The sequence below is a fragment of the Tachypleus tridentatus genome, chromosome 9 (genome assembly GCF_004210375.1).
Source record: "Tachypleus tridentatus isolate NWPU-2018 chromosome 9, ASM421037v1, whole genome shotgun sequence".
In the NCBI taxonomy this organism is placed as follows: Eukaryota; Metazoa; Arthropoda; class Merostomata; order Xiphosura; family Limulidae; genus Tachypleus; species Tachypleus tridentatus.
Genome location: NC_134833.1, coordinates 32808364 through 32830269, shown reverse-complemented (window position 1 = coordinate 32830269; position 21906 = coordinate 32808364). Strand labels below are relative to the sequence as shown.

Genomic DNA, 21906 nt, shown 5'->3' with positions numbered 1-21906 from the left:
CACTGATCATTCTTCAAAAAGGCTTGAAATAAACTGGAATTTGTTGATTGTGATTTTATGAAATTTGCCATTTCCACTGTATTGTCCAGCATTCCTTCAGGCATGCATTACACCTCAAAAGCATGTTTATATATACTGCAAAGAATTTATACTTTATACAGAATTTATACAGTAAATTTGATATACTTCCCTGTTATTAATGTGGCTCCATCAGTACAGATGTTTAAGTAACCAAGTCTTAGTTCTTGGCACTTATGTATAATGTAAAAATAATGCATAATGTTAACATACGTACACTATTTTTTTGTTTTTAATTGTTTAACTATTTTAATGTTGTGTAATATTTATTAATTTATTTAATATTTAATAATTATTTAGTTTTTATAACTGTTTAAACTTAATTATTTTCATAAAAGTGATAGTTATGACAAAATTAATGTTACTTGGTACAAATCATGTTGTGTCTGTTGTTCAACTGTTTTACAATAGCATAATAAATTGATGTTATGGTAGTTGAACCTGCTGTATTTTCTCATTTCCTTAAGTGAATATTATTGTATCATAGTACCTAATTGTCTGCAGAAAATTCTAGGCTTCAGTTGGTAAATATGTATACAGGCAACCAAATGAATGCAAAGGTTAAGGTAGTAAAAGTGAAGTCAGACTGTGTGATTGTTAGCTTAGCCATAACAGGCTACACTTTCAAATGCTTTTCACAGTATAACAGAAATAACAATAATAATTTGTATTGTCAAAGTACATTCTAAAGTAACTGAACCTGCAAGCAATGACTTCAATTTAAAGGAGAGTTATATAGAGTTCTTGATGTAACTGTGGTAACCCACAGTGTAACATAAATTAATCTACTGCAGATTGTGCAATAAGAAACAGATTAGAGAAAATAACAACAACCAAGTTTTAATGCAGTTGAACTAGCTTGTGTGAACTTTTGATGGAAAAGAGAACAACTGAAAGCTTTATATACAATTGTATTAACTTGCAGAGTAACCTAAATGTACTTATCACTGATTATATTGTGATAACAGAAGAAAAAGAGAATTATTTAGTTTTAGAAACATATGCAATATCCTATAATGTAAATAATATTTGTCCATAGATTAGATTTATTTTAAATATATTATTTTAAAACAAGTGGACTGTGTGCTGTCCATTTACGAGGTCTGTTCAAAAAATACACGGACTGTTTGAATTGCGCGGCTTCAGTTGGTTCCAGGGGAATCCGCTTGGTGTCGCTAGGTTCGCACAGATCAGCAGATACGACGCCATTTCCCGATTGCAGATATCTTCATTTGTGTATTAGCCACGCGGTTTTAAGTGAAGTGCGATTTTTTCGTTTGGCGAATTTCAGAATGAATAACCTGAAGGAGCAACGACTTGCTGTGAAATTTTGTGTGAAACTTGGAAAATCTGCGACTGAAACTTTTGCTATGCTTAACACGACTTACGGTGATGTTGCTATGAAGCGTACGGCATGTTTCAAGTGGCATGAACGTTTTAAGGATGGTCGACAGTCCATTGAAGATGGACGTCCTTCCACGTCAACTGACTACCCACTTGTCGACAAAATCAACACCCTGGTGAGGGCAAATCGACGTCTGACTGTCAGGGAGTTTGCTGAAGAGTGTGGGATATCAGTTGGATCTTGTTACGAGATTTTGACCGAAAAATTGAAGATGCACCGCATTGCTGTGAAATTCAGCCCTCAGAACCCGTGAGTTTTTGGCCAAACACTCGATCACTGTTCTTCCCAACCCCCCCTACTCACCTGACCTTGCTCCTTGCGATTTTTTCTTGTTCCCCAAACTCAAAAGACCCTTGAAAGGAAGAAGATTTGGGACGATTCCCGAGATAAAAGCAAATGCGACGAAGGAGCTGGAGGACATTACAAAAGAAGCGTACCAGGACTGTTTCAACAAGTGGAAACACCGTTGGGATAAGTGTGTGCATTGGGGAGGAGAGTACTTTGAAGGGGTCCCAGACCTGTAACTTCTAAATAAAGTACATTTTGTTTTATGACGTCAGTCCACGTATTTTTTTTGAACAGACCTCGTAAGAGACATGGAACTGCTTGTTTATTAATATTAGTGTTATATTAATATTCACAAAGATTGTAGCAGTTTACACAGTATGGTTTTCTAATTGAGGTTTTGTTTGTACTAATAACAAAAATTTGTTATATCATTGAAAAGGTTCACAACAACTAATGTGAGAATTAGATTGTGACACAACTTTTGAAGAATGAGAATATAATTTAGAAATGTACAAGAGTTAATCCAAAATCTTTTTACAAATAATATATATCAGCTAAAACTAGTTGCTTAGAAACGGTAAAGTGGCCTAATCAGAATGAAAATAGCGTACATTATAAAAGTGCTACTGTTGTTCCTGTTTTTAATTACTGGTGGCACCAAGCAGTAAGTAATTATAATAATAATAAATTTTTGCACACATCTTTGAAAAGCAACAAAAACTTTTGTTTAGTTAATGCTTTTTACTGTATTTCCAGCAGTTAAGCCTAATGATTGATGTAGGCCTGAATCAAAGCAAAAATAATAAAATGAAGTTGTTCTTTTTAAGAAGTGTGTAGTAAAGCATCATTTTATTTAACATTTTAATTATTTCCTGATTTATGCTTCCACTTTAGTTTTCTCACATTTCATAGGATTTTCAGTAGTACTTGTTTGTTGCTCTTTACTGTTGAACAGATAAGCTTAATAAACTGTTTGATTTAGAATTAGCATGTGTTTTGTAAATCATTGGTTTTCTTTTTTCTAGTGTTACTTTATTTTCTTTTTCCATATCTTTTAATATTTATTTATTGGTGGCAATCTTAAATTATTATTCTAATTTTATTTCCCTTGTGGTGGTTTCTCTCTTCCACGTCTTGTAGGATTAATATATTGGTAGCAGATTTACAATATTAGAAAAGTCACAGTGTTCTGACATCTTTTATTTTTAGATATGATGGGTACTGTTTAGATCAGTAATATAAAATTGTAAGATTTGTTTTGAAAGTTAAGTATCTTAACACTCAGTATTTCTGAAAAATGTCCCAAAATATTGGTAACAGAGAAGTGACATTTTGTATGCACATTAATTTTAGGTATGTTTGTCCACTATGCTGATAATTATTTTACTTTCTTAAAAATATTCAAATAACCATGAGGTAGCATTAATCATCATATTCTATGTAGTTTAAAAGTATTAATGATTTGTTTTTAACATTGTAGAATCTGTAAATGTACCAGTTACTTCAAAGTCAGTTTTTCCTAGCCAAGTCAGCCTAACTCTTCCATATGTAACTGTACAAACTACTACATCTCCTACAAACCAGGTAAATAAATTTGCTCATTTAGTTTTTGCTAATTTATGATTCATTATAAAAAAAAAATGTTAAAATGCTCTTAATGTTAGATTGGTTGTTCTCCAGAAAAATATATTTAAAAATCCTGTTTTACACACTCACCTGAAGAACAGTAACTGAATGTGCAGTCTTCTTATGATTGATTGTTAATACTATGGATTACATATTAGTTATACACACAATCTAAACTTTTATGTATTATAACTGCATGTGTATTACATTGAACTAGAAGTATCTATCAGTACTTGTTTTCTATCATCATATCAACTAGATGTTTACATTTTGAAGAGCCAGTTATATTTTCAATATTGTAAATGTTATAAAATTAAAAGCACCAAAGATATGTCCTCCATTAGGTCCTTTCACCCAGAAACTGATGTCAAAGGCACAAAAAATCACTCTCTCCTGTGTATCTCTCTAATCAGCATATAAAATTTGTCCATAAGATATAAGAACTTGTATTTAAGATTATAGTTTTGCTGTTTGTGGTAGTGTGATGTTTGGCATTTTTAAACTACAGATAAAACTCTACCTAATTTAAAATAAAAATGAATGTGATGAAAAGAAGATAAATAGCATTTTTAAAAAAGTGAAAGGCCAAAATAAGGTTCATACATTTCTTCCTGTTCTAAAATATTAGGTTGAGGAATAATTCGTGAGCGTTTTTAAATAATTTCATTCAAGCATTACATGCAAGACTATACAATACTTCAATGCATGAACACATTACACCCAAAACATTTATTATGATACTTTATTTCATGTAATACCTAGGTATATAGTATGCATTGTTTTAAACGAAATTGCAAGAAATTAAATGCGAAAAGCAGATGGTGTCGAAAATGCTCGATTTTGACCACTTGACATTCCATTTAATGAGCTGAAAATGAAAGCAAAAAGTAAAGACATATGAAAATCAAACACATTATCTATTAGAGCAAACAATTATCTACCAAATGACATGAAATATTTTGCGAAAGCGTTTCATTTATGAATATATTTTTTAACTTGAAAAAACGCTTGGGAATTATTCCTCAACCCAATAAAAGCATGTACTAGGGTTGGGTATCCTATAAATGTCTGGTGCTGAAGCAGAAAGAATGTTTGAAGTGAACAGAAACTTTTACAAGTGAGGGTTATTGCAAGGTCAATGATAGATATAAATTTGGTAGATTTATTTATATTGTAGTTATTTTACTGTTCTTAGATTTCCAGTCACTTAAATTGGACCAATCCCAATGGACCTTCTGACTCCATTGTGCCATATCCTAGTCAGCCTACCATGTGGGCAATACCTAGTGTTGACACTTTACCTCTTGGCTCTGTGATTATAAACCCACAACTTGGTAAGTGTTTCATCACAGTAACATTTGTAAAGTTTTCAAATTTCAGTGTGCTTACTTCCAAACATTACAAATCAGAAATCTCACTTTCTATCTTCAAAGTCATTCTCACTTTTTAAATACCTGACCTATCTTGGTAGGGCTGGAATAAACACATGAAAACACTATTCTTACTTCTCCTCATGGACTCAGCAGATGTGGCTTTGCTATATGAAAACACACACAATTCTTACTCTTTAAGTACCTGTTCTATTCTACTAGTTACAAGGGTTCAACAGTGCTTTAGAAAGATATGTAAAAACATAAAAAAAAGAATGCTTTTAACATAAGTGAAAAAATGAGCTGATAAATGGTAGATCAGTTGGTGTTCTCAGCTGGTTCTTACTTAGTATGGTTAATGAATGTTCATCATCTTAGTCAGTAAGCCTAATATCTGTACATATTTTTAATCAGTATGCTTAATCCTGTGATCTCTGGTATTCTGTATTTGTTTCTCAAAGTTAAAATTGCACCACAGGACTGAAGAATGTATGGAAACTAAGCTTAGTAATTTTTCCACATTTAAAAAAATATTCTACATTTGAAATTTAATCAGTGGGGAAAGAAAAAAAGGGATTTATCCATGTAATTTATACATCATTTTAGATTTTGGGATAATTCAACGCATTTTGAATAAACATGTTAGATTTTTTTAATTTCATGAATTCTTCTGAGTGTAGTATGACACTCATGGTTCCTAAAAGAAGGATAAAATAAGTTTGATCAAAACATTATCAATTTGAAACTTGTAACTTCAGTACAGGTGTAGTTTTATTATTGTAGTAAGACAGTTTCATAACCTCAGTTGTTATGGTATTATATAAATGACCTATGTATAAACTTTAAGAAGTTCCCAACCTTTTTTCAACTGAGGCTCAACTAATTTCAGTCCCAAAATGTCTTAACAACTGTGTAGAATATTAACTTTTTAAATTACTTGTGTATTACATCATAAAACAAAATTCGTCAGTAACTGTATTTTAAAGCACGTTTTCAAACATCTTGTGAACTGGCTGAAATCTCCCTTGGATCACTAGATTAGTGATTTAAACATCTAATGAAGTTCTATTTCTCTTCATCTGGATAAACCCATTCATTAAAGGCTTATATAGAGATGGTAAAAGTGAGAAAAGCTTAGCTTGGTGATTTGTTGCCTGAAGAAGAGATGTTTATCAACAAATCCGAATACACATGATATTTTTTTCTAAAACTTGTAATAATCATTATTTGTGATAATTTATATTTCATTTGAATTGTAATGTTGCTGTATGAGTGTAAAGGATGTGTTCTCTCGTGGAACAAGATTGTACTAAAACTAGTTAGGGTTTGTTAGATAATTTTGCATTTGACCATACCAAGTTTTGTTTTGTTCTCAATGTCACTGTTTCTTATGCTATATTTATATTACTTTTTATAGGCCAAATTAACTTCTTGAATGAGCAAAGAAAAATTATGTAGAGATGAATATGAAACAGGTTTAAGACTTAGTTGACAATTCAAACAATTTGGTTTCTGTTCTGATATAATGAAAAATATTATTGTACATCATTGATTATAAGTACAGTTAACTGCAGGCAGTGTTTTTTTAAATAAAAAAATTAGTTTTAGGACATGACTGGAAAGCTATTAATACAAAAATGTAGGAAGGCAAAAGTTAGTAATTGAACTCTATAACAAAAGCAAGAACTATTAACTATTTCATAAAAGAAATGTTCTGAACATGAGAATTTATATAAATATTAAAAATTTTGTAGAAGCTACATTTTCTATACAATTTTCATTCAAAGTACCAAACAGTTTTAACTGGTAGTGTTTTGTTTATATCCATTAACTTGTGCTGTTTGTTGGACTTTTACAGTGATTTAAGAAAGGGAAAGTCCTAAAACTTGTAAATTTTTCTAGTTAAACAAATTATTACAGCTAACTTGGCAAGATTTGATGACTGGAAAATCTTGCATTAAGATTTATGTTAGCTTTCTTTGGTTTTGTTGTTTTCTTAGGATGTAAAATTTAACCTGAATGTGCGACTTAAATTCTTATCAAACATTTTTAATCTGTTTCTTAAAGCATTTCGTACACTGTTCTTTAACTGTTTTTTTCCCATTACAAAAGCCCATTCAATAAGTGACTTTTCTGGTACTAAGTACTTCTGAACTTGTCAATTTATATTTGAATTTTTGTCAACTAAGACATTAGTTTCTAACACACAGTGACATTTCAGGAACTCCCTATGTCAATCCTGATGGATCCATGTACAGATTTGATTCAACTTCTCTACCAGGGAGTCAGCACTTGTCGGTAACACCAGTGAATCCTAGCAATCAGCATGGACCATCACATCCATCCTCAACCTTGTCACATGTACAGCAACAAGTGACAGTGTTTTCTCCAAGCCCTGCCTTTGTGTACATACCTTATATTCCTCAACAAATGCATCAACCTCCACCATCTGCAGGACAGATGATTCCAGACCATAGGCCTCTAAATATGGTAATCTTTTGGTATTTTGTGGCTGATTTGCTTCGCTAATCAGCCACTATAAAATTTAAGTTGTTAGAGAAAATTTATTTATAAAGTTTTTTTTAGATTATTTTGGTTTGTATGTTATTTTAAAACCAAAAAAAAAAAGAAAAAGATTGGAATAATATTTGGTTTGTTTGATAAACAGAATGAAATAATCCAGTTTTCTAAAATGATAATAAATTTACTATTTAACAATAGTCTCTTTACTAAGATAGATGAAGATGCAGTGTGGTTAGAATGATGATGGTGATGTTATGGAATTACTAAGTTAAATCATATATCTGCAAATAAGTTATGACTCTGATGTTTAAAGTAATGTTAAAAAGGACACTGAATGTTGAATTAAACACCACACATTCAAGGATTTTTGTGTTGCAGATCTTCTAGTTAGTGTGATTTTTAAAATAAAGTTGTTGTTTTTTTAATTCAACTTTTCTATTTGGTAGGAATGTGCTTCTACAAATAACAAACATCTTTCCCTCATATAGAAGCTTGGAAGAATTTTCTTTAATCTTTGTAGTTATATATGAAGTTTTAAATTTTTTGTACCTCATTCAAGTATATTTTCATGTTAAGAGAATAAGAAATGTTCTTCACTTTTGTGACCTACATCTGTAGTCTCCATGTATGTTGGTATTATTAATGCAATTAAGAAATGTTGGTATTATTAATGCAATTAAGAAGAAAAAAAACCTAAACTTTCTTGCAAGTCATGCAAACATACAGGGTTTGGACAATTATGTAGAAACATCTGTTTAAAGATGTGCCTTTTATTCCTCAGCTGTTAAATTGGCTAGATCTTCAGATGACTGGGCAATTTGTTATTACAATAACCTACTTAACAAGTGATCTGTATTATGTAATCATAGGTGAGCTCTATTCCATGTTATTGTAACATAACTGATGTTCAACAGGAACAGATTGTAGGAGCTCAGTTAATTGTGCTTTAGTGACCTAACATGCAAAACGTCTTGGTTGCAGAAAAAAAACTAATATTGAACTCGTATAATCATTTTATGTTACAGTCATAACTTAAAAATATATATTATTAGTAGGATATTACTGAATGGCATCTGCAACTTTTTAGTAAGAATATGTCAGTATTATAGCACCTTGAGGTTGTGTGATATTAAGTCTTGTTTTTTCTGTTATCTTCAAAAGTCTCAAGACTTTGGTGCTATCAAGATACAAGACTTAACAGCACAAATGTCAAATCTAAGTTTTGCCCATTTTCGGCCACCAAGTCAGATGCACGTGTCTGAAGCAAGCCCTGCAAATCCACTTAGTGGAAACCCTGGAATAGATGCACCACCAGCAACTTCTTTAGGTCTACAGAGTTACCTTCTTCAAGCTTCCAAACTTCCAAACCCTATAAATTTACAAAACCAACAACAACAGGTAGGTCTAAGACTGTGTGTAATACATATATCTGTCTCTCATTTTCTTTGTACATTTAACAGAGCAGTTATATTGTCCTCTTAAAATCTAGGGTTTTTTTAATGTTTCAATTCTTCATAGTTACTTACAGGCATGACACTTGAATATATTGAGTAATTTATATTGAACAATTTAGCCAAATTTCACGTGTTTATATCCATTTCAACATCATTTTAAAGCAAATCCTGAAAAATTCTTTTGGTTAAAATGATAAATCCAGTTAATGTTGTTGTTTTTTATATTTTGTTTAAATACATCAAATTATACATAAAATATATTTTTCTAATGTCGTAGTATTTCTACAAAGCTAAGGGGCTATGTACACTTTGTTACCAATACATCTAACAATAGTTTTTTATAAACTGTTGCGTTACTTTAACTTTTACTGAAATTTACTCTTATAGTGAAAGCCTTAATAGATATACCATCAGTAATTTTTAGACTTGTGTTTTTTTACTGGATTTAAAAGGAGGTATTTGTTTAATTTTAGAAACTTATTCTTATATTAAAGTATATTGGATAAGGCAATACTTGTACACAGTAGTAATATTATTTAGTGTGTTTTGTTTTTTTCTTTGAATTGGTTTGTAATGAATGGTTTGAAATTTCAATTGGTCAACTGGTTTTAAATTCATACTTTAGCTAGTAAAATATTGTGGTTGTCTTTCACAATTAATGATAGAAGTTCTCTCTGTTGTACACACTATTGCATTGCTAATAGATGTAACATTAATTTGATAATTGTATTCATTTAAATACCGCAATCTTACAGAGTATCAATATTGTACCTCTGAATATTCCAATAACTTGTTGGCCTTTATTAAAAATGTAATGTATAGCTCAACTGAGATATCACAATTAAATTTGATAATTTTTTTAATTTGCAGTTAAAGATAATAGGAAACTGTTTCAGTAGTTCTAGTTCCTAGTGATGTAGCAGAACTAGGATAATTATAACATTTCTACTTCAGTTTCCAGCACCTTTGTACTTTGTGCAGCAACCATCAGGAGCCTCAGCTAAATATGTTTGTGCTTCACCATCCATGATTCCATCTGGTCCACAACAGACTTTGTCACCAGGTATTGAGAGTATGGGAAACGCTCACCAGCCATTTGGAGACGTGATGGGGCATCAGACTGCAGGTTCACTGATACCTGGTATATCAGTAAAAATGATTACTGTAGTTATCTGACCTATACAAAGTAGTTTTCCTGCAAGAAAACATAAGCCCTTGTTTGTTTGTTTTTATTTTTTTCAAGCTATCCAGAAAAAACTTAACATACAGTTGTTCTTCACATAGAAACTGTGAATTGTGGAACGTAGTTACTCTAAAATAGACTTGTTTTTATCTTCTGAAGAAAAACCAAAAGAGATAGTTGGTACGAGTATTTCAAAATGTTTTTAAATATTCAACAAAATGTGCTAATTTTGGGTATTCTAACATTTTTATATTTTGTGGTTACATCTTGTGTCAATATTCCGTCACTTAACTCACTCGTTGTTAATTTGATATTAATGTCAAGTAAAAGTACTTTAAATATAAGATTGAAATCTGTGATCAACATTATTTATGTTGATTACATGTTATCTTTTCTTCTAAATATTATCTGTAAATTTGCTATTTCTATATTGATATTCACTGCATTTTAGAGCCTAGCTGTGTTACTTGTTTTGATACTAATTGTGGTAAAATTTTGTTTTGTGAGAAGGGTTTGTATATCTATAAATTTTTCTTATTTTTTAGGCCAGCATTTTGTTGGGCAATACCCAGGTTTCAACATCACTTGCAACAGTGCTGGTGTTGGTGGATCTTCAAACTTCACATCTGGACATAGTGTCAGTTCAACAGTGACCATCACCACTGCCGCTGCCTCTTGTCCTTCTACTACTCATCCTTGTTATATATATCCATATGGTAGTATGCTTGTTACTAGTATGCCAAGCGGGACCACAACTCAAGCTAGTCCGGGCCCAGAGTTGATGACTCCTTTGGCAGTTCCTTCTCCTGTTGGTGCCATGCCTTTCTGTATGGTAACACCTAATGGATCTGCTACTCCGGTTAGCCAATCTCCATTGCCCCAGTTTTCAGGTGGGGGTGGTTTTTCACAATTTTCAAATTTTTGTCCTCAAACTTTGCCTTCTCAAAATGGGTCTCAAGGGACTCCAGTTCCCTCTGTTCCTCTCATGGGATATACAGTTTTGTCTCCACAATCACAAATTCATCCTTCTACTCCCACAGGCTCCACTCCAAACCCATCTAATCTTACTTCTTGTGCAGGGTTTGCTTCCAGCTTTATGTCTACTTTTGCATCATTTCGCCCAGGATTTCCTGTTGGCAGGAATGCTAGGAATAATACCCCACCCACTCAAGGAGTTTTTCCTCTTCAATATCCAACTTGTCATCCAAATTTTGGTAAAGGCCTCTCCAACACACTAAATAGCAAATCTGTGGAAACTGGTTTCAGGGAGCAGTCAGAGCAAAACTTAGGTATAAAAGACATTCTGTATTACTTTATATAGTGCTGTAAAGCCAGGCTTTAAAATTATGTGAGACAAGAACTACTGGACTTAATTAAGTTGTTTTTTTGTGATGTGGTGTAGAAAAAAATATTTAAGTTACCATATACTGGCTCACTTATTGTCTTGAAGTGAAGTTACAGCAAACTATCACATTAAGCTACATACATTCAAATACATGTGCATGCAGTTTGAATTTAATAAATACAGTTGGATTAAGTAAGTACAGCCTCCTAATGAACCTATTAAAGTATGTATTGTGAAAGTGATCTTTCAAATCTGATCCAAATGTTTATATGGGTTTGTTTTTAAAAATTTGTTAAAGATAGGACTTTGGAGAAAAAGAATAATGCTATTTACTGTAATGGTAAACAACACCTGTAACAAAAGCCGAATAGACCGAAACGTGTTTTTGATGTTATGAGTGATTGAGGTTCAGAAATTTGGTTGTTTACCAAAGAAATTGGTTAAAAAATTTTTCTGGCCATTTAGCTTATAAAAAAATGTATAGGGTCTCCAAAAACGACAATACCAAAAATAAAGTTAAATAACTATATTGTTATTTGAGGTGAAAACAAAAATTAAATATAAGTACAGGTGGTAGTCTTGTAAATTTTAGTGTTAATAACTAATAAACATCTACATCTTTTTCATCATCCAGTTTAAATAATCTGTGTTCAAATTTCATCACAGCTCTAGGGATGGATAAGATACCATTGAGAATTGAATGTTTCAATTCTTCAAGATCTTCCAGTTTGTTATGGTAGAATTTTATTTTCAAAATGTTCCAGAGATGAAAATCTGAGGGTGTTAAGTTGGGTAAATGCACGGGCCATTTAAATGTTCCTTTGCTACCAATCCAACACTCTTGAAAAGTTTGGTTTAAAAATACTTTAAAAATTTGTGCAATGTAGGGTGGTGCTCTATACTGTTGGAAGATAGCTCTGTGTAACAAGCCAGGAGTTTCTTGGAATTGTAAAGTAAAGAACTCTTGTTGTCCATGTAGATGCAAAGTTCCAGTAACTGTTTGTTCATCAAAGAAACAACTTGGCATGACCAGGTGGTTAAGGTACTTGATTCATAATCTGAGGGTTGTGGGTTCGAATCCCTGTCACACCAAACAATCCTGCTCTTTCAGCCATGGGGATGTTATAATGTTATGGTCAGTCCCACTATTCGTTGGTAAAAGAGTAGCTCAAGAGTTGGCAGTGGGTGGTGATGACTAGCTGCCTTTCCTCTAGTCTTACACTGCAAAATTAGGGACGGCTAGTGCAGATAGCCCTCGAGTAGCTTTGCATGAAATTCAAAAAAAGTTATTCAACTTTGTTTTTATTGTACTCGTTTTCTGATGCCCTGTATAATTTCACATTACACTCCTGTTTTTAATTAAAAATGGGCAGGGAAATCTGAAGGTACATTTGTAATACACTAGTCATGGTAAATGAAGGTGTCTTTAAAGAGTTAAAGTATATTCAAGATCGCTAAATCCCAGAATCCCACACACTTGATAGTACAAAAGCTAATAGGAATTTTTCAGTTCAGGTTTTATAAACAACTTACTCTACTGTATAATAAACATTTTCTCTATACCATTTGACTTTGTACATCTTCAAAGAGCCAGGACTTGTTACATGATTCGGTTCACTAGTGAGGAAGGTTTATAGTTGTAGTAAAAGAAAGAAGGATGAGTTAAAGTGAAAAATAAGTGTTTAATATTACTTAATCTAATAACACCTGCTGACTTCTTACAGTTATAACACTCCTTACCTGGATTATCTCAGTAGTAACAAAATTATGTGTGTAGTATAAAAATAAAGTAGGGTTAAAGTGAGGTGAAAAAATAATGTTTATAATAATATGTTACCTAAAATATGAGCACCTGGTGACTCTACAGCTTTAAGATTTGTTGCCTGAACTAGTTCAATTTTATGGGAAGTATACACTTGTAGAAGAAAAGTAATAGTGTTAAAATAAGATGAAAAGATAACTTTATTGATAAATCTAAAGTTTAGAAGATTATAACTGCCTGAGATGTAACTATATTTTAATTTTAGTCACCTCTTAGTTTGTTGTACACACTGTAAAGTCTTTAAGATCATTTCAAAATAATGAACTTGTATTTCTATATATAAATAGGTATTGTTTTAGTAGTGAAAAACCTATCATAACTGTCAACTTTATTATCATAAACAGTTTAGAAACATAAATATTTTAAATATCCAAAGTTTGGAATAATTATTAATGTAGCTTTTTTTCCTGGAATTATGCATAACTAATTCTGTATACACTTGTTTAACCATATTAATAGCTTTCTTATCTAAGGGCACAGTGCAAATAAGATATTTCTTCTTGATTTATTACTGGTTAACTTCAAATGATAGCCGAGTAGGTGATTTTTTAAGTGAAATTGAACCATTTTTGTAACTTCGGTTGACAGTACAATCATCTGATGTAAGTTTAAAAATATAACAGTACCTGATTCATTCCAGTCTTACTGTTTGCTAGAAATGTTTTTTTATTCTTGCAATTGTAGCTTAGTATGTCTAACTAAAAGGTAACAATGGTTTAGTTTACTTTTGAAAATATGTAATAAATTAAACATCAAACGTCCGAACGAATGAAAACTGTTTAAAAGTAGAGTAAATATTGTATATCATCATTTATGAAAAATGAAAGTTCTCATAATTTCTCCATATAAGTAATCTTGTATGACATTTTCATTCCTTTTCCAGGTCCACTTCAGCATGATCGAAATTCAATAAATAAGACGATTCCGTTTCAACAAGAAATGATGTCTTGTAGCTCAGTTTATAGAAAAGGAGCTCCACTTGTACAGGGTATGTGTTTTTGTTTTAAAAGGAGCTCCACTTGTACAGGGTATGTGTTTTTGTTTTAAAAGGAGCTCCACTTGTACAGGGTATGTGTTTTTGTTTTAAAAGGAGCTCCACTTGTACAGGGTATGTGTTTTTGTTTTAAAGAGCTCCACTTGTACAGGGTATGTGTTTTTGTTTTAAAAGGAGCTCCACTTGTACAGGGTATGTGTTTTTGTTTTAAAAGGAGCTCCACTTGTACAGGGTATGTGTTTTGTTTTAAAAGGAGCTCCACTTGTACAGGGTATGTGTTTTGTTTTAAAAGGAGCTCCACTTGTACAGGGTATGTGTTTTGTTTTAAAAGGAGCTCCACTTGTACAGGGTATGTGTTTTGTTTTAAAAGGAGCTCCACTTGTACAGGGTATGTGTTTTGTTTTTTTAAAAGGAGTCCACTTGTACAGGGTATGTGTGTTTTTTTTTAAAAGGAGCTCCACTTGTACAGGGTATGTGTTTTTTGTTTTAAAAGAGCTCCACTTGTACAGGGTATGTGTTTTTTTTTTTTAAAAGGAGCTCCACTTGGGTATGTGTTTTTGTTTTAAAGGAGCTCCACTTGTACAGGGTATGTGTTTTGTTTTGTTTTAAAAGGAGTCCACTTGTACAGGGTATGTGTTTTGTTTTTAAAAGGAGCTCCACTTGTACAGGGTATGTGTTTTTTTTTTTAAAGGAGCTCCACTTGTACAGGGTATGTGTTTTTGTTTTAAAAGGAGCTCCACTTGTACAGGGTATGTGTTTTGTTTTAAAAGGAGCTCCACTTGTACAGGGTATGTGTTTCTGTTTTAAAAGGAGCTCCACTTGTACAGGGTATGTGTTTTTTTTTTTTTAAAAGGAGCTCCACTTGTACAGGGTATGTGTTTTGTGTTTTAAAGGAGCTCCACTTGTACAGGGTATGTGTTTTTGTTTTAAAAGGAGCTCCACTTGTACAGGGTATGTGTTTTTGTTTTAAAAGGAGCTCCACTTGGGTATGTGTTTTTGTTTTAAAAGGAGTCCAGGGTATGTGTTTTGTTTTTGTTTTAAAAGGAGCTCCACTTGTACAGGGTATGTGTTTTGTTTTAAAGGAGCTCCACTTGTACAGGTATGTGTTTTGTTTTTTTTAAAGGAGCTCCACTTGTACAGGGTATGTGTTTTTGTTTTAAAAGGAGCTCCACTTGTACAGGGTATGTGTTTTGTTTTAAAAGGAGTCCACTTGTACAGGGTATGTGTTTTGTTTTAAAGGAGCTCCACTCCACTATGTGTTTTTGTTTTAAAAGGAGCTCCACTTGTACAGGGTATGTGTTTTTGTTTTAAAAGGAGCTCCACTTGTACAGGGTATGTGTTTTTGTTTTAAAAGGAGCTCCACTTGTACAGGGTATGTGTTTTTGTTTTAAAAGGAGCTCCACTTGTACAGGGTATGTGTTTCTGTTTTAAAAGGAGCTCCACTTGTACAGGGTATGTGTTTTGTTTTAAAGGAGCTCCACTTGTACAGGGTATGTGTTTTGTTTTAAAGGAGCTCCACTTGTACAGGGTATGTGTTTTTTGTTTTAAAGGAGCTCCACTTGTACAGGGTTGTGTTTTGTTTTAAAAGGAGCTCCACTTGTACAGGGTATGTGTTTTTGTTTTAAAGGAGCTCCACTTGTACAGGGTATGTGTTTTGTGTTTTTTTTTTTTAAAAGGAGCTCCACTTGTACAGGGTATGTTGTGTTTTTTTTACTTGTACAAGTTTTAAAGGAGTCCACTTGTACAGGGTATGTTTTTTGTTTTAAAGGAGCTCCACTTGTACAGGGTATGTGTTTTTTTGTTTTGTTTTGTTTTAAAGGAGCTCCACTTGTACAGGGTATGTGTTTTTTTTTAAAAGACTTGTCCACTTGTACAGGGTATGTGTTTTGTTTTTTAAAAGGAGCTCCACTTGTACAGGGTATGTGTTTTGTTTTAAAGGAGCTCCACTTGTACAGGGTATGTGTTTTGTTTTAAGGACTCCAGGGTATGTGTACAGGGTATGTGTTTTTTTGTTTTAAAAGGAGCTCCACTTGTTTTGTTTTAAAAGGAGCTCCACTTGTACAGGGTGTGTGTTATGTGTTTTGTTTTAAAAGTTTGTAAAAGGAGTCCACTTGTACAGGGTATGTGTTTCTGTTTTAAAGGAGTCCACTTGTACAGGGTATGTGTTTTGTTTTTAAAAGGAGCTCCACTTGTACAGGGTATGTGTTTTGTTTAAAAGGAGCTCTGTTTTAAAAGGAGCTCCACTTGTACAGGGTATGTGTTTTTGTTTTAAAAGGAGCTCCACTTGTACAGGGTATGTGTTTTTGTTTTAAAAGGAGCTCCACTTGTACAGGGTATGTGTTTTTGTTTTAAAAGGAGCTCCACTTGTACAGGGTATGTGTTTTTGTTTTAAAAGGAGCTCCACTTGTACAGGGTATGTGTTTTGTTTTAAAAAGGAGCTCCACTTGTACAGGGTATGTGTTTTTAATATCCTGCTTTTTTTTCTGTTTTTATTTATCTGTTGATTGTAAATAAGTGTAATGCAGTTTGATGAACCTTTGAATGTGGCTACCAATTCCTATAAAACTTGCATCAGTTTTGAATCACAATTTGTTTTTTATACACATCTTACAAAATATTTCTATTTTTTTCAGGGGGGAGTGGTCATAATTAGTATCACAAAAAGACTAATTTTTACAAATGCTGCATTGTAGTTTTCCCATTAAAAATCTGTCTGACTTTGTACTTATGTATTCTTACATATTTTTCCTTTCTTAATTTTGGAGTTTTAAAACTTGAAACATAATTGCTGAATTCATCATTTGGTCTGACTTAAGTTCGTTCTTTTTATAAAATTTAATAGTTATAGAATGTTTGTTTGTAACTCATCAAACTGTTGGTTTGTAGCTTTGTTTTCAACCATCCATCTTCTGTGCTCATTTTACTATCAACAAAATGTTTTGCAGAGATTTTAGGTTACTAATCTATAAATCATGCTTTAAAGGCATAAGTTGTGTTATATTCCATGGTAGTTGATGTCGTACAGATGGTTGTTATAAATAGTTTCAAAGAAGACTGTTTGTTCCTTTACCAGTCAACCTGGTGAGTACTGGTATTGGGAAAAAAATATCTCATCACAAGGGGTGCAGTTTGAGGTGTTATGTTTATTCTTACTGGAAATTGTATAGGATCAGGAAAGAAAGATTTGTTAAGTTAACTGATGGAATGTGATACAATGCCACACAAATTACAACCTGTAGATACACTTCATCTGCATAAAGCATTCTTTACCAGGATAACTTCTTGTTTTTTGTTTTAAATTTGAAAAAAAATCATAAAAATTAGTTGTTAAGTACAAGACTTCTTGAAATTAGTTTATGTGCTTGAAAATATTACTTGGTCTATGATGGGAGGACCAAGTCTGTGACACAACAGTCCAATGTAGCATGCTGCAACTGACCTGAAAAACAATTTAAAATTTATCTTTTGATCACACTTATGGGGATAAATTACCTTTTAAATGAAACATTTGTTACAGAGAAGAAGATCACCATTATTGAATCATATATTTAACGTTAGCAGCAAATAATGAATTCCAGAGTTGAATAGACATTAATATGAATAATGTTACTGCTGAATTCTTTATGTACTTATTAATTATTACTCATTCAGATGTACATTGATGTAATTTCTTTTATTCCCTCTTCGAAAAGGGTCCAGTGACGTTTCAGGTGACATTTTAACAAAGGGATATAATTTTCCCTCACTCTTTTTTTTCATTTTCTCTTTGTTAGTGATTGCACTTAGGTATTGAAATTTATAGGTAGGAGGTACTGATTCATTAACTTGGTAAATCCCAATATCTTTTATCGCTGTTCTTAAATCCCAGCAAGGATATATTGACTTTTTTACATCTTAGTGTCATTTTCCAGTATTTTAAGATTATTTGATAAATTGTCTGGTTATTGAAGAGGTTATGTAGATAAAACAGACCTTGTGCAACTTAATATGGAAAAAATTAAATTAAAAATGGTATTTGAATGCTAAAACAAATTGTGTTTCAATGCTTTTATCTTTTTCACAGAAGTGGCATATTGGATAAACCTGGAAACTTATTTGTTTACGTCAGATCATACACTTTTGGGTGCATAAAAAGTCACTGCCTACAATAAAATAAAAAAATATGTTGATTTGGTAACTAACATCAGATGAGTTAAAGTGTTAGTGTTTCCAATATATGCATTTGTTATTCTTCCCTAAGGTTGCCTGGAAATGTAATAACCTTCTTATATCTATATCTTATAGATACTAGAAAAGTTAAACTCTCTGTAAACAATTCATCCATTCTCTCTCATAGGACTCCCTTCTGTAAACAATTTGTCTTTTCCCTCTTGTAGGACTGCCTTCTGTAAACACTTCATTCACTCTTTCTTATAGGACTGCCTCTGCATCACCAAGTCAATCCCCTGATGTTTCAGTCAGCTCACCCTATAGTAAGATTTCCTCACATCACTTCAAGCCACGCATCTACAGGGAGCAGACAACCCAAAGTTCACAGGCAGAGGAGTCGAGGTGGAAATGTCTCTTCAAACAGAAGTGTTGGCTCTAGTGAGAATCCACAGTCTTTTATTGACAATGGAAGTAAGCTTAAATAATAGTCCTTTACTCAGAAAAAGAGCAGATAGCTTATTTAGTTTTCAGCAACCCTTTAACTAAAAAAAGAGAAGATAGCTTACCTAGTTTGTAGTAACCCTTTAACTAAAAAGAGCAGATAACTTCCTAGTTTTCACTTTGGTTACTTGGGTAGTTTTAAGCTACCCTTTAACTAAAAAAGAGCAGATAGCTTACATAGTTTTCAGCAATGCTTTAACTATAGAGCATTGGTTTTCAAACTGTGAGGCAAGAAGTGAAAGTTGCTCATCAGCTTTGCTTTTAAGAAAGGTGTGGTGATTGAGAAATACTATAAATAACTGTTGTTTATATTGTCAGGTGGCATTTGTTAACAACCTAACATACTTATGCCTCATGGGTTTCTGATGTAATCTCACAAATCATAAACTACTAAGAAATGGAGTTGATGTATTTTTATAAATTTGACTTAGGGAGTCCCACATTGATAACTAGTGTTATAGAGAAACTAAATTTAGTGTAACATGTACTTAAAGCTGTCATACTTATATTTATGTACAGAGAACTTAAATTCTAGTGAGAAACGTTTATGAAATACAAATTTTTTAACTGAAAAGCAGTAAAATGCCTAAATATGTAAATACATCTGAAAAGGTGCTTGTATAACAAAATAAGATATTAATCCTTACCTTAAAGACCTGATTTGCTAATGACTTGATAATAATTACTATTTACTTATTTAGTCTGGTCCACTCTACAGTAATCATATGAAAGTTTGTAATATGATATGCACCTATGCCACTGTGTCATGTCCTAGGCAACTTGATGAGACCTAGTGTTTAGTAAAAGGCTTTGCTGGGATTGGACATGGCAGTTGTAATATGATTGATTTAATATATTCTTCTTTGCTTTTTCTTAAGTTATTCTTATAACTGTAGGATTGTGAAAACAAAACATTTGTTTATATACAAATAAATATTAATTTCTACAAAATCCTAGTAAGTGAAAATTTTTAAACTTGGTTTTATGAAAACAAACATAGTAAGTTTATAGTAGATGTGTTTTAACATTTTGAAGGCTGACCTGTAGTTTCTAGTTTACCAATACATTAAGGCATCTGAAACAACAAGCTGAAGTAATAACACCATAAACTACAATGATATAACAGATAATAGTAGAAAACCATAAAATATTTAAAGATGTTTGTTTTTGGATTTCATGCAAAGCTACATGAGGCTATCTTTGCTAATCATCCCTAAGTTTGCTGTGTAAGACTAGAGGGAAGGCAGCTAGTCATCACTATGCTACTCTTTTACCAATGAAGAGTGAGATTGACTATCACGTTATAACAGCCTAATGGCTGAAAGTGCAAGAATGTTTGGTGTGATGGGGATTTAAACCAGTGACCCTTGAATTACAAGTCAAATGCCAGGCCTAGTTAAAATGTATATTCACTAACAGATATAAAGGAGTTAAGCTAATTTTAAATCTGTAAGAGTTTTGTTAATTATGTTTTTGATTTATTTATATAATGCTGTGTTTTATATATCTATGTGTGTGTGTGTGTATATATATATATATATATATATTCTTTTTTTTTTTATCAAGACTCGCAGTTTCTTGAAGTGGAGGGTCTGCCAGATGGAATGAAACGTTATGATATAGAAAGATATTTAGAGCCAGTGACTGCACTTGGGGCCAAGATAGAGTTTATTTGTACTGACAGTAGTAAATCAAGGCCAGTGGGGAATGATAATATAACCAAGACCAAATATCGGGTGTTGGCAATATTTGAATCTATTGCAGCAGCCCAAACTGCCCTTTTAAAAATCAAAACAAGCAAGTTTCAGTTGCGGCCTTCTCAGCAACGTGAGAAGGGAAGCAGCTTCAAGACTTTAAGTTAACCCTGGAATTATGTTTATAATATTCCACACAAACTATTTTTTTAAGTGAACCATTTGATACCTACATAGTGGTAGAATATGAAACTTCTGTTCTCTATCCATCATGTTTCATAAAGCAGTTTTGAATTTTCTTGTCTTCTCCAAGAAGAAAAAAAAAGTTTTGTTTCTCAATTATTCAGGGAGCAGAAACTTGAAACGTGTCACTGGCCGAAGGCCCATATTCATCATTTGCTGCAGCCTCCTGTGTTGTAACAGAGGTTTAGTTTCTGCGACTCTGACCCATCTGTTGGTGGTGTTGTTTCACTGCAGCAGTATGATGGATTTCGTACAGAACCTGGAAGCTAATATGGTTTGTTGAATGATAACCAGAAATGCAGTTGTTGTTCTTTTTTTCCACTGTTTTGGTAAGAATCAGTGATGTTGGAAGAAAAATAAATTAATATGTTAAATTATGTCACTTCCGAGTCTCAATCTGTTGTTACGATCCACATAATTAAATAAAACAAGAAAAATATTATGTATAAATGGTTAACACTGTAGAAAAGAATCACAAAATCAGACATTTCTAGGAACACTAACTAAGGCAGATTCTAAGCAAGAGCTTATTTACATTTACAGAATTTTTGCTGACAGCATGATTGTACAGTTAAATTATTTGCTTTTTAGTTATCGTGGCTAAATTGTATAAAGCACTAATCATAAAACCATTTGAGAACACAAGAATGTCAGTTAAGCCATACAGTGTTCACTATATACTTTTGGTAATAATCTGAGGAGCAGATGTTTTGTAATCTGTGCTGAAGAAAGTGTTCATACTTGCTTTTGGGATGCTTAAATATATTAATATTAAAGATGTAATTCTAAATGCTCAGTAGCTCAGCAATAAGTATGAAAGCTTATAACACTTAAAAATCAGGTTTTTATACCTGTTGTGGGCACAGTATAGATAGCCCATTGTGTAGTTTTGTGCTAAGTAAGAAATAAATTCTTTTAAGCTTATTGTCAAGTAGTTATGGTATGCTAAAATAAAATAGTTTTGAAAGAATGTCAGTTAATCATTTTTGTACAATATCCTAATTCAAGCTATTTTTTTTATGTAGTGCCACCTAGTTGCAGAATAAGGAAAAATGATTGTATATGATATTCATTCACACGTGTTGGAAAGCACAATACAGGTGTTTAAAAGATGCACTTACTGATACTACTTTTTCATTATATCAAACAATAAATGACTATTGCCTACTTGAAATACTTTTAGTTTTTGACACATTTGTGGAAATATTAATGTTTTTTTATATAGCATTTT

General features: G+C 32.3%; 1 protein-coding gene across 2 annotated transcripts; it reads left to right on the top strand.

The window, feature by feature from the left end:
* Nucleotides 1-2332: 2332 nt before the first annotated feature.
* On the top strand, nt 2333-21052 carry LOC143225006 (uncharacterized). 2 transcript variants are annotated; one of them, XM_076453620.1, is made up of 10 exons: nt 2333-2435; nt 3252-3355; nt 4593-4731; nt 6989-7257; nt 8452-8688; nt 9699-9885; nt 10473-11216; nt 13978-14082; nt 18505-18708; nt 20305-21052. In XM_076453620.1, the coding sequence occupies exons 3-10, from the start codon at nt 4668-4670 to the stop codon at nt 20598-20600; spliced, it is 2106 nt and encodes a 701-aa protein (XP_076309735.1). In that variant the 5' UTR covers nt 2333-2435; nt 3252-3355; nt 4593-4667; the 3' UTR covers nt 20601-21052. The 2 variants fall into 2 exon arrangements, with proteins under 2 accessions (XP_076309735.1, XP_076309734.1); XM_076453619.1 differs by lacking the exon at nt 2333-2435 and adding an exon at nt 2564-2600.
* Nucleotides 21053-21906: the final 854 nt, after the last annotated feature.